Source organism: Harmonia axyridis, chromosome 2 (assembly GCF_914767665.1).
Source record: "Harmonia axyridis chromosome 2, icHarAxyr1.1, whole genome shotgun sequence".
NCBI lineage: Eukaryota > Metazoa > Arthropoda > Insecta > Coleoptera > Coccinellidae > Harmonia > Harmonia axyridis.
In genome coordinates, this window is record NC_059502.1 from 28249354 (window position 1) to 28271115 (window position 21762).

Genomic DNA, 21762 nt, shown 5'->3' on the forward strand with positions numbered 1-21762 from the left:
TATGAATTTGTGACTGGACTATGAACTTTTTAGGTTAGAAAAGAGATATGTGCTCTGAAAAAGCCTCAATTGTGTTGTGAGCAGACCCAATCCCATTTCATAGTTTTGACGTGTGCCGACTTTGAATAAATAATAAGGTTGAAAAATAATTTTTGAAAAACTCACCATCCTATACTGATCACATTCAAAAATATTCCTGTATCCAACAAATTGCTGGGGAATTGTAAATTTCATGTTATTGCGAAAAACATCACCCATATATGTATACATTTAGATTCACATAACTGAATATTCATGAGTTCATGTATTTTTGGCTGTAGCTTCATACAAAATAGCCCAACTCCATTGTTGAATAAATAATTTTAATTTCAGCAGGGTGGAACAACTCGACAACATTGGAATTACTCCTTTGGGTATTCGTGACCTATCTACTACCAATATATCCAGACCGTGAACATAAACTCCCCTTAATTGCACGAATTAAAGAGTGCCTCTTTGTTCAGGGGCGTAATGGTCGATGTTATACATTTCGGTCATTTTCGTTTTGTCCTACCTTAACCGACTACTTGTGATCAGGAACCTTTGGGCACTTGTTGTTCTGTCTTTCTTACTTCACTATTTTCGATAAGTCAGACATTAATTAGTAATATGATGAATTGAAAAGAATGAATATGAACAGTAGCACACTCGCCCACAACTTCATTTTCAGCGTTTTATCAATTTTACTGACGACATTGTTTCAAGTGAGTGCAACATTCAATTAGTTTGAGTTATTGAAATATATTACCGAAGATGAGAATAATTTTATTTTCTAAAGCAGGGGAAATCTTCATTGATGAAGAAACTTATATAATAATAATGAAATTAATTCCAGGGCATTCAGACAATTTTTTAATTCTGGAAAAAGTACCTCCTCGAGCGGGACTTGAAAACACAACCTGAGCGTTGAACTAATTATTCGGAGGTTGCGGGTTCGAGTCCCGCTCGAGGAGATACTTCTTCCAGAATTAAGAATTGTCTGAATGCCGTGAAATTAATTTCATTCGTTAACACACAGACGGTAAACCATTATGCACATATAATAATAATATTCATCAATAATAACAACCCTTTTGATAAGAATTATCATGTTAAAAATTGGTAAGGATATGGAAGAGAGCTTTGAAACAAATCTCCTACTGATTTTCAATTCCAACCGAAAAAAATCAACAAAGTAAGTAGTTTTTAATACCAATTTGAGAATATAATATACAAACTAAAAAAAAATCCTTGTAATCATCATTCATTATACACATTTCGTGGGGAGGCGCATAAAATAAACACTTGAAAATGCAAATCTGCCACCCTGAATGAATCATATCAATAGTCCAGTGTGGAATTCCGTGTTTTAGGAACATAACCTACCGCACAAAACCTAACCTGCTGTTCTTCTAGGTTCTGGGCTATATTTGCCTATTACCCTTTCGATTCTTTTTGTTTGTAGCTCTTAACTCTATCTGTCGTGAAGTTGTATCGTCAGCTTATGTCATTCATAATAAAGTCTCTTCTTTTTGATTTGGAATTAAGTTTTACTCATAGAGTAATTGACATGGATATGGTTAGATTACGTTGTCGGATTGTGATTCACAAGTTTACTATATCATTATGAATGTACATATTTTATATTGAATGAATTATATTTATTTGACTAATTTCCGATTGAATATGCAAATGTGAAATCTGATATTTTTCCTAATTGGCGAATATATAATAAGCAGAATATTTATTATTTTCTGTATCAACCTGCTGAAATTCAAGATTTGGCAACTTTTGCGCTCCTAGTGTCATCGGTTGTTTCACGTCGTTTGGCGCGCTTGAATGTTGTTTTCTACATTATCGTGAAATATCGTATCACTGATATGTTTTCATTTCCGCGAGCTTCATGTCAAATTTGATAGTTCATGTTGGGGACATATTTTGCTTACTGCAAATGTCATATGCTCCCTATATCTATGTTTATTACTCTGAAGATTCTACCGAAGCGACGGTAGAAGAAGCATTGTGATTACTTTCGGAATGCAAAAAATTTGTGGTCTCCACACGTAAACGTATCTATTTGCCTCAACAACCACTCCTGGCTCAAAATTCGAATAATTCAGACATTATTACGAAATGATATAACGCTCTGTTCGGGGAACGAACGCTCAAAAATGAAACTCCACTACAAAACTATTGATGCTACTCATTCATGTCACAGTTAATTTTTCTGAGTTTAATTTGAACTTGTACTCATTGTATTTGAATAATAGTATATTCTTAAACAAGTTGCAGAATGGGCTCCTAGTCACATTCTTGTTGGAATTGCCTTCTGCAACGAGTATTAGACGATATTTTCTCTATCTATTCTGACAGGGGCGTAATGGTCGATGTTATACATTTCGGTCATTTTCGTTTTGTCCTACCTTAACCGACTACGTGTAATCAGGAACCTTTGGGCGCTTGTTGATCTGCCTTTCATACTTCACTATTCTCGACTAGTCAGACATTAATTAGTGATATAATGAATTGGAAAGAATGAATATAAACAGTAGCACACTCGACTACAACTTCGTCAACTTCATTTTCAGCGTTTTATTAATTTTACTGACGATATAACGTTCTGTTCGGGGAACGAACGCTCAAAAACGAAACTCCACTACAAAACTATTGATGCTACTCATTCATGTCACAGTTAATTTTTCTGAGTTTAATTTGAACTTGTACTCATTGTATTTGAATAATAGTATATTCTTAAACAAGTTGCAGAATGGGCTCCTATTCATATTCTTGTTGGAATTGCCTTCTGCAACGAGTATTAGACGATATTTTCTCTATTTCAGTAAAATTTTGTGAAATATTATGGAAATTCAATGAAAAAGTCGGAATATACGTCCAAGTGACATTTGTATTGTATTTTGGCAGTTGGTGTGACTGTTACGAAAACTGACAGATTACGGAATTTGATTTTGATTCGTACGTTTCGAATTTTGAGATAATTTATAATTACGCATTAAATTCGTGGATTACTTTTGAGAGAGGACATTTGAGTTTTATTTTGTTATTTAGCATATATATCGTACTCACCACAGGTGTACTTTTGTAACCGTTTTTTTTTGTGTGATGTATTTCTGTATTATTTCTCATATCTGAAGAAATCGATTTAACACCACCAGAATTAAGGAAATTGCGAATAATGTTGCAAATCATTTCACTTTATCCAAATTATATTATATCGACAATTAGCGTGTGTTGAAATTTGATAGGATTGTCTATGTTCACAAAACTAAACGAAAAATATAACTGAAAACAATGCTGTAATGAGTTCATTACAGCACTGTTTTTAGTACTGTAATGAACTCATTACGATACAGAAATAGAGAAACTCATTTATTGTGAAATAATCCGAGAAGAAGAACGCAGTTGAATAATGAATATATAATTGAATAGGAACGAAGATAAAGACTAATTACTAATCGGTAATATAGAAATAATAAATCTTCTCTCAAAGTTCCAATTGGAATGCGTATACGCTGAGTACTCACATCAACAGTGTCATGTCATTTTTCAGATTCGCAAGATTGAATATATCGTATAACACCGGAATGATACGCCGTACTGAGAATTTCTAGGTCAATACATAAAATAATCTACGCAGATCAGCTCTGCCAGCTAATCCCATACTGATGTAACCAAATCGAAGCGAATTCTCCCACGCAATCCCATCGGGATGTTGACCCAGATTTCAATGGGGCTTGTCCCAAGTAATTAGTTATTTAATTAGCTTCAGGTAGGCTTGAAGTTGGAGGGTTCTATCCTGAAATGTTCCGTGTTTTGACGGATAGTCCTTGATGAACGTCGGCGTCCTTGAGTATTTACGAGAGTATTCGTTTTGAAGCTAAGAAGTGTAGCAGGATTATTAGTCCCTTCAACTTGTGCTTACAAGGCCTGTCATGGGAATGTTTTGGGGTAGTTTTGATTTCTTCGATTATGCAGGGTGTAATGTAATAAGTGTCATATATTTTACAGAACGATTCCTCAGTCAGTGAAAAGTTCATATAAGCATGGGTCCACAAGGCCTTCATTTTTGAGATAGAGGGTGTTAAACTTTCAATTTGGTTTTTCGTGAATAATTTTTAAAGTAATGTCGATATTTGGACGAAAATTGATATTTGGACGAATATTGATATTTGGGGATTTCTCATGATGGGAAATTCAAATTTGATCTTAGTTTGGCCCTTAATTGTAGGTGGCCTACACCTACAGGTCTTTGTCATAACTTTGGGTCATAGCTTCGTGATTAAAAACCCTTTCGAAAATACGAGCACGCCACTGGATTCTATGTAAAAAAGTGCCTGAATAATGTTTTAATTTCAGAGCTCTATCATCAGTATTAGCGGAGATATAAATGTTTTTCGATATCACAATTTTTCCAATTTTCGCTTGTAACCCGAAAACAAAAGAAGGTGGCCAAAAATGAATAATACCCTTGTTAGTTTCTCAGAAAAAGAGAAGTGAAGAATGGGGTATCAGATTTCGTCTATCTCCTCTGGTTTAAAAGTTGTAGTGCTGAAACATCGAAATTTGCCCACCCTGTACATAATTTGTAACAGTCCAATTGAATTGTCCCCGGTCTACCATAGTAAAACACATTTTTTTAGCAAAATTCGATTTTATTATTCAACTTAGTTGCCTTCGAGGGCTATACAGCGATTATAGCGATCTTCTTTCTCTTATTTCGATACCATTTTTGTAGTACAATTTGTTTTTCGTTTCAAAATAGGCCTCAGTTTCGGCGAATACTTCTTCATTGGCGCTAAATTTCTTTCCAGTGAGCATTCTTTTGAGGTCTTGATGAAACATCACCTTTTTTTTCTTCAAATGGGGCTGTTTTTTAACAATTTCATCCTTTAAACGATCCAATAATCGCTGTTGATGGTCTGGCCTTTAGAGGTAATCAATGAATATTATACCTCGCGCATCCCAGAATACTGATGCCGTAACCTTGCCAGCTAACTGTTGTGTTTTTCCTCACTTTGGATTCGGTTAATCGTGTGCAGTCCACTCAGCTGACTGTCGATTGGACTTCGGAGTAAAATGATGGAGACATATTTCATCCATTGTCAACGCAAAAATATAGGTTTACTGCAAAAACAGCTTCAAACACTGCTCAGAATCATTACCACGTTGTTGCTTTTGATCGATTGTGAGCTCGCGCGGCACCTATTTTGCACACAGCTTTCTCATGTACACGTTCAGATGAAATCTTGACAATGTCTGATATCTCGATCGATTCACTTTACGTCCATTCTAAGTTATTTTGTGAACTTTTTCGATTTTTTCGTCGTCGTTACAGCTTCTTTTGGGCGTCTACTGCGTTTAACATCTTCGGTGCTCATTTCACTACGTATAAACTTATCATACCAATCAATGATGGTTGATTTTCATGATGCAGACCCCGTCAATTTTCGTCAAGCCAAGATTTTGCTTCAACTGTCTTATTTCACAACGCAACAAACTAATGGTCGAACTGCTGTCAAATTTTGACGCGAATCGTTGAGGGTTGGTACTAACTGAAAATCATATGGATTTAATACTAGCACCGCCATCTTTGCATCGTACCGGGGACTTTTCAATTAGCCTAATATACTCCATGCTTATGGAGTGCAAATAAAAAAGTGGAACGATATTTTTTCCATGTCTTATGCTCGTGTTTCCATTAGAAATCAAATTGCATGTGATACACAGATGAATAATACACCTTAATAAATTTTATTTCATATCAGAAAGCTACCATAGGATAAACACATAACCTGCTATTTAATGGGGGATGGAATGCAAAGACGAAGGATTTGTAATTTACCATTTTGTGAGAGCCCGGCACAAAATGGCGGAAGCGCCGAGGCCCGTGGTAGTAGAGTTCACTAGCATACTTTTTCCTGAAATACTAGTAATTTCAAGTGATAACGAAGGCTGAAGCACATAAGCAGCTAGAAACCAAACTTGTCTTTGTTTACAACAAATGAACCAGTAGAATAGATTAACAATGTGAGAGTGCCGAGAGTGGTGGTGAGATAGTCGAGGGTACTATTCCACAAGTGCTTTCCACATTATCCTCTCCTCTCTAGTACTCAACTAAAACTAGCACAACCTGTTTACATTATTCTAATTATAGGTGAATAATAAGTACTCTGCCACCGAACTCTACTACTTATTGTACCAATGTAAAATGTGAAAGAATACAGATATCGTGACGAAGGGATAAACCAAGAAGGTTGAAAATTTTAGGTTCGGATCTCGAATGCCTTGATTTAGCTCATTATTAATGGTTAAATCTGATTCGAAATACCAATTTCAAACTTCCTGCAAAATTTCATGTTCATATATCACAAAAATCAAAGAAAATTAAAGAAGAATATGGAGAAAAAATCACCTTATATTTTCGTGACTACAAAACCGATTGTATATAGGTATACAGGGTGAATCAAATTCAGGTGAAAATAAGACGTATGATATAATACAATAGTACAGATAAAAACCTCAGCAAAAACTCTTTTTTCCCATATAGGTATAGTGACTGGTTTGTGTATTTGTTTACAGAATGAGCTGACATATTTATATTGTGGCTGAAGGGCTGAAGGTCGATGGCCACGAATACATTTATTATTATTATATTGAACGGCTTTCTCTTCATCCAAACAAAATCTTTTCCATCCCAGGGGCGGATCCAGGCGATGTCTGAGGGGGGGGGGCATAGAAAGTCACGGCTCATATCTATTAGCAAAATAGCGGAATTTTTTGTTGATGCCTATCGACACAAGTGTTTTTTTATAGAAAGATGTATTTTAGTGAATCATATCATATTCAGTTTCCAAAATTTTTGTAATACAAAAACAAGTTCAAACAATTTCATGAATATATGTAGATTTATTTCATGAGAAAACACGGGCACAAGAAAGTAAGAGGTATAGAAAAAAATCATTATTTTTGCATAAAAATCAAGACAATTACCACAGTTAGAATGATCCAATTCAGGTCGAATATACGCAGTTTTGTTCTATAACTTGTTGCTATTTTGTATGTTTGTGTATGCCTTATCATAGAAGCCCTAGTCGCTATTGGCAAAAAATTGAGTCAGTCGAATTCCACAAACCTCTGTTGAAACGAATTTTTCACCAGCAAAATTGTTTGCTATGGACAGCAAGAGATGGTAATCACTTGGGGCCAGGTCCGGACTATAAGGTGGATGCATAAGAACCTCTGGCGAGTCATTATCGATGTGTGTGGCCTTACGTTGTCCCCCATGGAACACAATTCCTCTCCTATTAGTTGCTTCTGGGCGATTGCTTCCTTCAGAAGGTCCAAATGTTGACAGCACAATTCCGAGTCAATATTTGAGCAGCTTATGTAGATAATTCCCTGCCAATCCCACCAAATACACAGCAAAACTTTCCTGACTGTTTCCGACGGCTCACCGTTATTTACTAGGACCGTTTTCGCTTGACGTTGTCGTAAGTCATCCACTTTTTATCACCAGACACCAATCGTTTCCAAACTGGGTTTATTTTGTTGCGATTCAGCAGCAATTCGCAGATGGAAATTCGGACCAAGAAGTTTTTTTGCGGTAACTCGTGTGGTACCCATACATCTAGCCTAGCTTCTCCTTGAGACCAGCCTTGTGGAAATGGTTCCAAACGGTTTTTTGTGCAATCTTCAAATCTTGAGCAATGGAAACAGGACCCGAAAATGTCCATGATTTTGTCTATATTTTCGACAATTAGTCTCCAGCGCGTGATGCATCTTTGACATAGAAATTACCGGAACGTAATCGACGAAACCAAAATTGCGCGTAATTGACTATTACAGTATGAAGACCATAAACACTTTTTGAATATTCACCCGCTTTACCCGCATTTTAGCCTTTTTCGAAGAAAAACTCAAATATGACGTATTTTTTCTTGGTTATAATGTCCATCTTTAACACGCGCTCGAACTAAACTGAGTAAACTCATCACAAAACTGTCGCAAAAGATTATGTAGTACGAAATCTCATCTTTCTAACGCCATTTAGTGGAACCCGATCGGACTTTTGAAACGCGAAATACCGATAACTGAAGCTATTTATTGGAAAAAAATATTGAAAACTAAATGAGTGCGTATTTTTCGGTAATTCAAGATACACTTTTATATTTATAAGGTCCGCGAGGGGGGGGGCATGGCCCCCATGGCCCCCCTCTGGATCCGCCCCTGTTCCATCCTTCCTTCTCGCGACATATTCAATATAAGTAATCAGAAATAAAAACAAACCAAAAGGAGTAATAAATATCCAATAAATTGATTTAAAGTTAGCGACCCATTCTAAAAGGAATCTAAAACTGAATGAATAGCTTGGCAACCACCTTGAAATTAATAAACTGGCCAACTATTCACCAAGTGGTTAATGGTTTCTTCTACACCACACTCATATAGTTGACTTCAATAGAAAGCCATTTGAAGAGCATACTATTGAAACGACCATGACCAGTCCTAAGTCCAATTAAAAAACACCAAATTTTGCTTGGAAGATTCAAACCTGGAACTCATAGAAACGTTGAGCTTCAATTTTATGAACATGAGCACTATTGAACCAAACAGAGCAACAGTATTCAGAAGCAGAAAGAAACAAGGTCAAAGCTGCCGTACGAAGAGTGCTGGCAGCAGCACCTCATGAAAAACTATATAATTTTTGAAGGATATTATTCCTCGACTTCAATTACAAACGTATATTTTTCCAAGTGAAATCCAAAGAAAAATCACTTTTACATATAATGTACTATCTTTGTTTTCTTTAAATTTTTTAAAAACAGAAATCTGCATTGTTTTTGCATGTTCGAAAATCGAAAGGTAATTGAAGTGCTTTCATCGGAACGAAGAATCAATTCAAATTCTCATTAATCATCTCTCACTGAAATTCTTCATCATTTTCAGGTTACAAAACGAACACAATCCTCTGCATGCCAATCTTCATCAGAGGCTCCCTCATAGGAGTAGTCCAAATGGTAAACAAACATCAAGGTTTTTTCACCAAAGAAGACGAAACAGCCTTCGAAATGTTTGCCATCTACTGTGGACTGGCTCTGCACCATGCTAAACTCTACGATAAGATCAGGAAGTCGGAGCAAAAATACAAGGTGGCTCTTGAAGTTCTGAGCTACCACAACACATGTACTGAAGAAGAATACGTTCACGTTGAAAAAGATGGCATTCCAGACAAACTACTTGGTGTGGACGACTACTACTTCAATCCATTTCAACTCGAAGACTATCAGAAGGCACGATATTCTATGTACATGTTCACAGATCTGTTCGGATTGGGTCTGATCGATCCTAGCAGTTTAATGAGGTTCACACTGACGGTGAAGAAGAATTATAGGAGGGTTCCGTACCATAACTGGACCCACGGTTTTTCGGTGGCCAATTCCATGTACAGCATCATCAAGAGGACTGGTTCGCTTTTTTCATTGCCGGAAGTGAGTATTAAAATCGATTCCATCAGTGGCAAAATTTCGGTTTGTTTACTTTCAATCAACTTAATCCCAGTTCTGGAATGCTTTCAAACTTGGTAAACATTCTGCGAAAAGAAAACATTTTCTGCTCTTCAAATTATCGGTCGTAGCAGAGAGTGTTATACGATGGTGAATTATTATTCAACTAGCTAGAGGGTCTCTGCGCTTCTATTTTCGGGTAATATTTGTTATGGTACCTATGCAGGGTGTTTCATCATAAACATAAACTAGACAAATATATACAGTCGCGTAGATTATACCGGAAGTATCATTTTTGCCTTACGATATACTTCGTTTTCGAAGAATAAGCAAGATATATTTCTGAGAAATATTCTCTTGAGTGTGATCAGTTTAGTATAACCTTTGAAGTTACGATTTCTAGTTATAACAGAGTATTTTTGAGTGCTCAATTCAGAAAAGAAAAACTCCGTGTCCGTGATTTTTTTTTTTTGGTTTCTAAATTGAATTTTTCCGAATGAACTCAATTTCCAAAAATTTCTGTGAAGAAAATTTTTCATAAATTGAACAAAATTTTTTTTTTCGGCAACCGTCCGGGAAGTGCTCACTTCCCGGACGCTTTTTCTCTGAGAAAGTAGCATTTCCCGGCCTAGTCCGGAAAGGACGTACTTCCCGGACTAGGCCGGAAAAGAATCATAGAATCCATAGCAACCGAGACAACGGCTGACAGTTCATATGAAATTAGTTGTCAAAAATTTGCATGTTTTTTGATCGCAATCGCAATAAAATATGGAAAGCAGCAGCGATAGTGTTATTTTACATGGTTGTCGAAAAAATATTGTACGCAACACGCCCGAAAATGGTTTTTTTGGACTCATAGAATTTTGTCTATTCGTCCAAAAAAACCCTATTTTCCGGACTTGTTACGTAATAGTAATTTACGTAACAAGTCCGGAAAATAGGGTTTTTTTGGACGAATAGACAAAATTCCAGGACGAGCGTAAGCGAGTCCTGGAAGTCTGTGAGTCCAAAAAAACCATTTTCGGGCGTGTTGCGTACAATATTTTTTCGGCAACCATGTAGAATAACACTATCGCTGCTGCTTTCCATATTTTATTGTGATTGCTATCAAAAAACATGCAAATTTTTGACAACTAATTTCATATGAACTGTCAGCCGTTATCTCGGTTGCTTTGGATTCTATGATTCTTTTCCGGCCTAGTCCGGGAAGTACGTACTTTCCGGACTAGGCCGGGAAATGCTACTTTCTCAGAGAAAAAGCGTCCGGGAAGTGAGCACTTCCCGGACGGTTGCCGAAAATAGTTATTTATAATACAAGTACAGAAGACATTGGTATTCTTCCATGAGTTCAAAATTCAAAAACGAGCAAGTTTTTGAATGAACGAGTGGTAGAATGAGCCTTCTGTACGAGTATTATACATTATTTTCTCTAATTCATTGCATTCTTATTGAAATTAATGAAATATTTCCATAAATATCATTTAGTGATTCTTGCATTGAAAAATGTTGGTTGGCAGAACTGATTTCTTTAAGGCAAATTGATGAATTGACAGATAAAGCCATGGCGGAAAGTTCGGAGTACCAACATATAATAAGAAATATAACCATGAAAACTGTGCGTTTCTGATATATTCTCGCACGATTTTGTTCTACAAGATGTGGAAGAATGAACAGAATAACCATAGAATTAGAGAAATTACTATTACATATCTACTGCGAAAAAAAAATTCCACCCGAAATTGATGAAATGTTTGACGATTGTACTTTTCCTTATACCTAACACGAATATGAAAAATATCAAACGTTCCTTCATTAAAGCCTTCCCAATGTCTCCTTCGGTTCTCTAACTGGTAATACCTCAAGGTCGAGAGTTGGATTCCCAATAGAGATTCATTGAAATTACAGTGACATTTTTATTATCATCTGGAATGTTTCGACAGCCCAACTTGAAAGTTTTGGCATTCATAGCCCAACCAGTTTTTTCAGTTATGTTATAGGACCGAAACAAAAATTTGAATGGCTTTAATGAAGTATCAGTTCGATATTTTCCAATTCTATTTTTATATTCGTGTTGGTTATGAAGAAAAGCATAAACGTCTAACATTTCATAAATTTCGGATGAAATTTTTGTTCGATGTAGACATATGAAAAAAAAATTTTGTTCGATTTATGGAAAACTTCTTTCACTTCAATTCTTAGAAAATTTAGTTTATTCAGAAAATGAAATTCAGTATGGCAACCGAAAAAAAACACGAACATTGCAGGTTTTCCGCCATTTTGAAATTTTTATTTCAGGGTTCTTCGCCTCTTCTGAATTGAGCACACAAAAATACTTTGATGTGATCAGAAATCTTCAAAGGTAACACAAAACTGATCTCACTCAATAGAATATCGCTATTGCAGAAATGACGTTGCACACCCTGTATCTCGCTTATGCTTCGAAAACGAGGTATATGTAATAAGGCAAAAATGATTCTCCCGGTGTCTTCTACACGACTAATTATGTTTTTCCAGTTTATAATAAAACACCCTGTATACAAGGTGTTTCTGAATTGTAGTAATAAGCAAAAATGACAGGTTTCTCGGATCATTTTCAGAAGAAAGTATAGTCCCTTGGGAACCAAATGTTGTGTTTTCGAGATACAGGGTGTAGTCACTAAAAATCCCTAAAAAGAGGAATTGTTCAGAAAATTTGAGGCAATATTCAAGTGTTCATAATCATTATCGTCTGTCAATTTCCAAACATTCCTTTTTTATGACCATCTGAGAATGTTTGATGCCGTTTTCTCAAAAACGGTGAGGTTTAGAGCTTTTGACCCGAACCATTTTTGTAGAATTTCAATTCCATCAAAAAAATTTGCAAATATGTTAGTGGCGTTGAAGGGAGAGACGTTGTAGTATCATATAACTTTTTAACTACGCCACTAAAAATATTTGACTCATGCAAGAAACGTTAAAATTTAACTTTCATTATGAAGTGTCGAATTGAAACCTCTTCAGCCATTCTAGAATAATTACGAAAAATCCATTTGAATGTTCATACTTCAACAACCAATATTCCGGAACTGGAAAGAGTTAGGTCCAATATCAGCAGGAAATTTATTCTCTTTTGTATTAATACTATCTACCCTATCAGTTTGTCACACTTACTTCACCCTGGATGGATAGGCTTGATATCCATCTATATTGAGCGGAAACTAAAGTATCTACGATAGACCGGTAGTCACCCTTTATTTCAAATGTCTAACAAAATGAGATGAATATGCTACAGTCCATTCAGGAATTATTGACATCCCGGGTGGCTTTGAAAAATCGAAATTAAGTTGGTACTGGCTCATTCAGTAACATTTTGAATTGCAGATTTCGGGTTGGCATTTTGAAATGTCATTGACAGGAGGTTAGATTTCAGTTTGTTCGTGTTTGTTTTGATCAAAGAAATTTGAAACTTTGTATCAATTTCAAACACACATTGATTAGTTTATTTGAGTATTTCTCACAGTACTGTTTGAAAAAAGAAGAAGGCAAGTCATTACAACCTGGATTATTAGTGGAAGAAAGCCTGTGCAATACGATTTCACCTTCAAAGAATCCTTGAATGATTTGATTGTTACCAGAAGCCGAGCCAAAAGCAACCAATATATCAGCCTGGATGAAATTTGACCAAAACGCATCTGTATTTTAATCAATCAAAGACAACATTACATAAACTTAATTGGTTACAAGTTCTGTGCAAAAATGCTTTTAGTGAGTGAGTTAAAGCTATTATGGGCAAAATAATTTATGTAATTTAATAGAAACTAGTATAAAAGCATTTCAATAAAAACAGAAAACTCGAGTACAAATAGTACCTATATTTTTCATACAAGTTTAATCAATCATTCATGTCATGAACAGTTTCAATAAATAGTGACTTTAGAATAGTTATTTATAATACAAGTGCAGGAGGCATTGATATTCTTCCACGAGTTCAAAATTCAAAAACGAGCCACGAAGTGGTGAGTTTTGGAATGAACGAGTGGTAGAATGAGCCTTCTGTACGAGTATTATACATTATTTTCTCTAATTCATTGCATTTTCATTGAAATTAATGAAATATTTCCATAAATATATTTTAGTGATTATTGCATTGAAAAATGTTGGTTGGCAGAACTGATTTCTTTAAGGCAAATTGATGAATTGACAGATAAAGCCGTGGCGGAAAGTTCGGAGTGCCAACATAGAATAATGAAATATAACCATGAAAACTGTGCGTTTCTGATATATTCTCGCACGATTTTGTTCTACAAGATGTGGAAGAATGAACGGAATAACCACAGAATTATAGAAAGTAATTTACACATCGGCTGATAAATTGGTTCCAATTTTGAAAGTTACAGTACAACTGTGATGTCAAAATTTTTCATATACTAAATGGATTCTTTGAATTTTATTTCTGTCTTATTATGATATGGCTCTTCCATTCACTAAGCTACACTATTTAAATTTATCAACCAGTTTTTTCTGTTTTCTTCACCAGTTTAGATACCACAGTTAAAATGATCCATAAGAGTTATTTGATAAGAATTTTGCAAGCAGGTTGGTATCCAGTGTCCATCAGTAATGCAACAATTTTTGAAGAGCCTTTGGTGAAAAGTAATAATATGCATATTTGAATGATCTTCAATGGGATCTTTCATAGGCGACTCTTAAATGAATTGATATCTCTTCATTGGATTTCCTTGAAATGAGATAGCATTTCACTATATTTTTACGTTATATAATCTGAATTTCGATTTATGAAATCATGACTGTATGCGTCCCTTCGTAATAATCGTAATTTCGAAAATTCAGGATCTTTCGGATACAAAAATGATGAAAATAATTTAAACTGGTTATTTCTATGATGAACCACAGCGATTTTTAGTGATATTTTTGTAACCAGAAATGAAGCCGCGACTAGACGTTCATGGCCTACTTCGATGTCAATAATTCCTGAATGGACTGTACATTGCTTTAGTTGATACATAGAAAATTTATGTCGGTTCATTTGATTCTTTTGTTGCAGAGACTGGCACTTTTCGTTGGAGCTCTATGTCATGACTTAGATCATAGAGGAAAAAATAATAAATTCATGCTCGATTCGGAGTCGCCGATCGCTACCATTTATACCACATCAACAATGGAACATCATCATTTCAACCAAACAGTCACAATATTACAACAGGTAAAATTTTAAAAAATTACTAATTGGTATTAAACTCACTAACGAGTTGCAACATGCAACGCTCATAAAATAGTATATTGATATAATAAAACGAAGTATTTGCCATAATAATTTTAATGTTTACACCAATTGTGTCGCCAACGCTGTGGCTTCTTCAAGTTGCATTTTGATATTACACGATGTAGAAGAAAAAGTCACAATGTTAGCGATAAAATTAAAAAGTTTGTCAAAATTTATAATGAATTTTGATAAAGTAAAGACGGAATTCATAACACAGATGGTATATTGAGTATCTAGAGTGGAAAAACTAATATTTTTCACGAGTGTGACAGTTTGACGCAACCACACTATCGTCGGTAATCGGTGGTTTTCGCACTTGCTGCATACTATACCTTTTTTAATATTGTGAATAGCTCGAAAACTTCCACAAAATAACGCTTAATGGCTCATTTTCATGGTGATATAACTATCACATTATTACTATCGTGATTATGCACTCTCGCATTGTCCCGATAGTAACTATCAAGTACAAACAATTTCAAAAATAATTAAGGTGTTTGGTATTTGGTATTCAAAGCTAACTCACTACTATTGAATGCGAATTGATAAGGCTTTCTTGCATATTATTATTATATTTCTTCGCCAATAATTGGATAGAATCAATATTGAAAAACAGTTAAAATTTTCAGATAATGAAGCAATAAGGTTTTTTTCTACTGACTGAAAAACAATTGGTATCCTAAACTCAACAGAAGTGCTGAGGTTAAATAGATAATCAATTGACTAATAGGTTTGTGGCTTGAGGACTGGGCAAATCTATTAAAATTTTCGACGTTTCGATTCCAATTTGGATCTTTCTCAAGACTTTTCAACTAGATTTATAGGTAGCCATATGTGGTTACACTTTCTGTCAATTTCTAGTTGAATATTTTATAGATTATACAGGGATTAAATACATATATGATGACCGATGGTTTCATAACCTCATATTGCTACCTATACAGGGTGATTCACCGGAATGGCCAATTAGACGTTAAGTATATAAAACTAATCATAATTTTGAGCTGAAAATTTGCATATGGGGCTTTGAGACGATGATCTTTCCCCCTAAAATATTTTCAGATCTCTACAACTTCCGGTTTTACCGGAAACAGACTTCTACTACTCTCTCAAGTTATCCAAAGTTCGAATCCAAACATCGAATTTTAGTTTCTATCTGTGTTTTCTGGAAGTCACAGACAACTTCAGCACAGTTATAAATAGCGGTTTTTCCTCATGTGAAGTTCTTCTTCGATAACTTCTAGAGTAGATATTCATTTAAGGTATAGGGTTTGCCTCACTTTTATTGTACGTAGTTTTGACTGAAATAATAAAAAATATAGGTTCCACTTTGAAAATCTTGAGTTTGGATGCGTTTTAGTTGTCCAAGTTCATGATCTTTTTATAAACACCCTGTACATATTTGATCCAAACCGTAAACAACATAATTCTTCGTATTTTCAAAATCGAAAAAGAAAAACATGTTTCCGAAGAAAGCTTATTCCGCCGAAAAATTGTGAGTACTCATCGCCACCATTTTTTTTTATAAGAATCCCATTAACTCATGAACCGTTGACTTTTCACCCAAGGTATGGCATATTGCCGGAATTTTCATCAAAAGAGCTATCTAACGATACAATAATATACTGGGTGTGCCATTTGAAATAAGGAAGTAGTAGTCTGTTTCCGTTATAACCGGAAGTTGTAGAGATCTGAAAATATTTTAGGGTGAAAGATCATTGTCTCAAACCCCAATATACAAATTTTCAGCTCAAAATTATGATTAGTTTTCCATAAACGTCTAATTGGCCATCCCGGTGAATCACCCTATAAATCCAGTTGAAAAGTCTTGAAAAGCATCCATATTGGGATCGAAACGTCGACAATTCTATAAGTATTTGTTTGATTTGCCCAGTCCTCAAGCCACAAACCTATTATTCAAAGACGCGAAGAAGACAATATGACGCTTAATAGATAATTCTTTTAATTCATTTTTAAACTTCCTAAGACAAGAAATAAACGATACTTTTACCATAGTAGAAGAATCGTTTATCGAATCATATTTATTCTATTAGGAATTTTTTTATGTTTTTTCTATGCAAATGGAATTCGTACTTATTTTCGAGAAGATTTTTTAGTGGAAATATTTTTCTACAAACATTGTAAGATGTTCAGTATCCGCCGTTAGTAATTAATAATAATAATACTCTTTATTTCATTGTATATCTGTACAATGTACTATACATAAAAGAAATAGTGTCAATTTGAAGAAAAATTTAAATTTCATTCTTTGGTGGTTTGTTTGTATATGATTTTCGTGAATGACCTTCCTATAATGAAACCAAGTGAAAAAGATTTATACAAATTCATTTCATTATGTGTTTTGCCCCATAAACCGGTCTGTCTCAAACGATAGTTGAAAATTGGAGTATTTTATCTGTCTCTACAATGCTCAGTTTTTTTTTCATTACAAAACTTCAATTCTTTATTGATGGCATGTCTTCTACTCAATAATTTTTTCTATAATTACAATCCAGATGAGTTTAAACTATAAAGACATATCAGTTTAGAAAAAATCATTATCAAAGTCACTTTTTGAAATTAAGGTTATTTCTTTATACTGATTTCAATGAATATATGGGGGAAATAATACCGTCGTAGTATTTTTGCAATAGCGTACTGAAATTCAAATTTCTGTAAAGGAAGCTCATTCACGGAAAAATTGATATTTTTCGAGTATGCAAAAAACGTCGAAAAAATCACATTTTTTTGCATTTTATTCGAAATTCCGGATTCAGCACCCCAAAAACATACAGGATCGAAGAAATCGAAACTACTCCATAATTTTCCCGTGAGGACCCTTGTGAGCACAAATTGACTGGACTTTATCCCATACTGAAAAATATTCCTCAGTAAAGCTGAGTTTTCATAATCCATGTTCATTCTGCAATCACCAAGATATTCCTTTATTACCTTTATTGCTGAAAATATCTGAAAAGAAATCTATAATTCGCACTTTTCTGCAATACAAAATTTACCAAAACCATCTTCTAAATTCTCGACTTTCATATAATTTCCATACAAATTCGAAATTATAATTTCGCTAGAGGTCATGTTGAAGCCTGTGACAATCTTCGTTCTAAATTCATAGACACGACGTCGTGCGATTAATCCGTAGCTATATATTCACTATTCCACCGCTCGCTTTGATCTCGTTTTGCTGACGAGCTCTGTGATCACTTTCGGAATGGAAAAATGTGTATGATTTCAAAATTTTCGATCAAAAAAATGCATTCCAGACTCCAGATCTTGAACAACTTTGTCATCGTATCGGTCTGTGTGTCCTAAAACCCTTATAACAGCATTTACTTCCACAATTCTTATCCAATTTCAATGAAATTTGATTTATATAGGAGTAACTTGTTTGGGCTGTTGATAGTGCGATACAAATTTCAACCCTTTCGGAAATAACGTACGCTTTGGCATGCACAAACGTGAAAAATCCGGTATTTATCTCGCGGTTCACTTTTTCAATATTGATGAAATTTATTATGAATGTTTTGATTAACTCGAAAGAGATTCCACAACAATTTAATTTTTTTTCCAGATCTAGGACACCTGTTGAGCATGTGCAAACCTGATATTCCCGTTATTTTCACATCTCACGTTTTCTTTTTTCATATTTGATGAAATTTATTATGAACGTTTTGATTAACTCGACAGTGTATCCACAACAATTTCTTTTATTCCAGATCTAGGACACCTGTTGAGCATGTGCAAACGTGATATTCCTGTTATTTTCATATTACGCGTTTACCTTTTTCAATATTGATGAAATTTATTATGAATGTTTCGATCAACTCGAAAGAAATTCCACAACAATTTCACTTTTTCCTGATCTAGGTCAGCTGTTGAGCATGTGCAAACGTGAAATTCCCCTTATTTTAACATCTCGTGTTTACCTTTCTCAGTTTTGATGAAATTAATTATAAAGGTTTTGATTGACTCGAAAGAGATTCCACAACAATTTCATTTTTTTATGGATCTAGGACACTCGTTGAGCATGCGCAAACGTAAAATTCCCTTTAGTTTCACATCCCGCGTTTTTCTTTTTCTTTTTCGATTAAATTTATTATGAATGTTGTGATTAATTCGAAAGTGTGTCCACAGAAATTTCTTTTATTCCGGATCTAGGACACCCGTTGAGCATGTGAAAACGTGAAATTGCCGTTATTTTCTCGCCTCGCGTTGTCCTTTTTTAATTTTCATGAAATTTGTTATGATTGTTTTGATTAACTCGAAACTGTTTCCACAGCCAATTTATTTTTTCCGAATTTAGGACGTGGAGCATGCGGAAACGTGAAATACCAGTTATTTTCTCGTCTCGCGTTGTCCTTTTTCAATTTTGATGAAATTTGTTATGATTGTTCCAATTGGCTCGAAATTGAATTTACAGCAATTTCATTTTTTACCGATCTAGGACACCCATTGAGCATGCGAAAACGTGAAATTCTCGTTATTTTCACAACTGGCGTTTGCCTTTTTCAATTTTGATGAAATTCATCATGAATGTTTTGATTAACTCGAAAGTTATTTCCACATCAGGCATTTTCCTCTACCTATTAGATGGAATTTGTTATGATTTTTTTTTTGATTAACTCGAAAGTGAATCCACAGCAAATGAGATGTCAATCAACAACAATAATTCGAAGATCTTCAATTAATATTTATATTTTTTTGCAGGAAGGACACAATATTTTCGGGAAACTAACAAATAGCGAATATAAAAATGTTTTGGGTCACCTTAAAGATTGCATTTTAGCAACGGACCTGGCACTATACTTCTCCAATAGAGAAAAACTATCATATCTAGTGGAAACCAATAGCTTCTCCTGGACAAATTTAGAACACCGACTGCTTCTCCGTGCAATATCTATGACTGCGAGTGACCTAAGTGCCAGTGCCAAGCCTTGGGAAATACAAGTGAAAACAGTTAAAATAATTTTCGAAGAATTTTACCAGCAAGGAGACGCAGAAAAGGCCAGTGGCAGACAGCCAATCCCTATGATGGACAGGAACCAACCAGAGGAACAAGCTTCGTCCCAAGTGGGATTTCTGAAAAATATTTGTTTTCCTTGTTATAGTTTGTTATACAGGCTCATTCCAGAATCTAAACCTCTGTTAGATATGTGCCAACAAAATCTAAAGAAATGGGAACAGAAGGAGAAGGAAATTAAAGCTAAATAAAACAAATCTCTTCCATGAAAATATCTAGTCGGATTGCTAGTCTACCCAATGAATCGTGGAAAATAATAATTTGTACCAATTCATGAATAATGCAAAATTATCGAATTCAAGCATATCTGAACATTTCAAAATGATTCAAATGAAAAGATTGCCGTCGAGTGAATTATCTTCCTAATTAGAATGTTTATCACAAGGAAGCACATCGTAAATACTAAAAGATCGACCACAAGCTCTTAATTAAATACCAATTCCTGAAAACTTCTGTGAAAATAATACTCCGAAGAAAGATAGATGGAATATAAATATTACATTCCCAACATAGGAGATTAAAATTGGACCTGCCATCTTTTGAAGCACAATAAGTATTTAATGTATTGGTAATTAGAGACTTATTTGTGCAAAACAAACCAAACTCTGACTTCTGAGATATTTAATTGTCACATATCTTCTTTCCCTTGAGAAATACTATGTACAGTGGTCTGTCAACAAGAGTTTGAATAGATAACCCGTAAACTATTTAACATTGACTCACAGTTCTAAACGGGAAACTGATAACATACAGGTAAATGATTAATATAGCGCAATTGATGAACAATTAAAGATTTAATATTGATTTATCGAATCAGTAACCATCGTTCGTTAGGGGTGAAATAAAAAATGGAATAATTTGATTTGAGTATTTTCGTAGGTAATTGCACAAGTGCATCAAAATTACCGATAATTTTGCATGACAGCGTGTTGTCATAAAAACTGCATGAGTTCATTTTCATTTTTGGAGAAAGAGCCCGACACCGAAGGTGGAGGGCTCTTTCTCCAAAAATGAAAATGACCGAATGCAGTTTTTCAAAGAAAACACGCTGGAATGCGAAATTATCCGGTCATTTTGATGCACGAGTGTAATTCGGAGGAATATTTCCCGAATGAACTGTTACATTACTTGTCAAACTGATGTAGAATGGAATTGCCATAGATTCGAACTGTGTAAGATGCATAGAAACTATGCATCTATGAACAGAACAATTATCGCAGTGCAGTTTCGCTTCCTACAATGCAATTATCGCTGTAATTTTCGATAATTGTTCTCCAGATACATAGAATTTTTGACAGGAGGGAAATATTCGAATAAAAGTTCAATGTCAAGATATGAAAACATTTTTCAGTCTTTCCTCTTGAATGATCCATAATATATTGAATCCATTTTTTTATAACTCGAAAAATTTTAATTCAGACAAAAGTATTTTTGTAAGGAAAATTACAATATGTATACCCGAAAAATTATTAATATCATTGTATTTTCAACAATCTCTCACATTCCTACAATTCGACAAAAAAATGGAATCACTTATTCATATATCGGATGTAGGTATTCTGCATATGAATATCAGAAAATATCTTGATAGTAGTTCTAGATGGAATATAAAAACTTATTTTTCTCTCATAGCTCATTTATATCTACTGAGTAGGTGAAATGAATTTATATCTTTTAACTGAAGTATTCACAAGAATTTACTTGCTACAATCGATGTGTTGTGCTATATGTAAATAAATGTGATGAAAGTACTTTTACCTTTTATTTTTATCTCCACGTCATTTATTTCTTATTTTTGAGCATATTTTTCTTGGGTTTCTTCAAGTGTACGTGTATTTTCCCATTTTATAATTGGTCAGCGCTATAGAATAAATAATATCATTCTTTATTTTGATCAGGTAATTTTAATTTGAAAATTTCATCTC

General features: G+C 34.5%; 1 protein-coding gene across 5 annotated transcripts in view; it reads left to right on the forward strand.

Annotated features, from left to right (window-relative positions):
- Positions 1-20713, forward strand: part of LOC123671943 (probable 3',5'-cyclic phosphodiesterase pde-5) — a 338133-nt gene extending 317420 nt beyond the window's left edge. For all 5 annotated transcript variants that reach the window (XM_045605841.1, XM_045605846.1, XM_045605842.1 and 2 more), the window contains 3 exons: positions 8983-9524; positions 14584-14742; positions 19525-20713. In XM_045605841.1, the coding sequence (XP_045461797.1) occupies positions 8983-9524; positions 14584-14742; positions 19525-20028 (1205 nt within the window). In that variant the 3' untranslated portion in view covers positions 20029-20713. The remainder of the gene's footprint in view (positions 1-8982; positions 9525-14583; positions 14743-19524) is intronic.
- The last annotated feature ends 1049 nt before the right edge of the window (positions 20714-21762 follow it).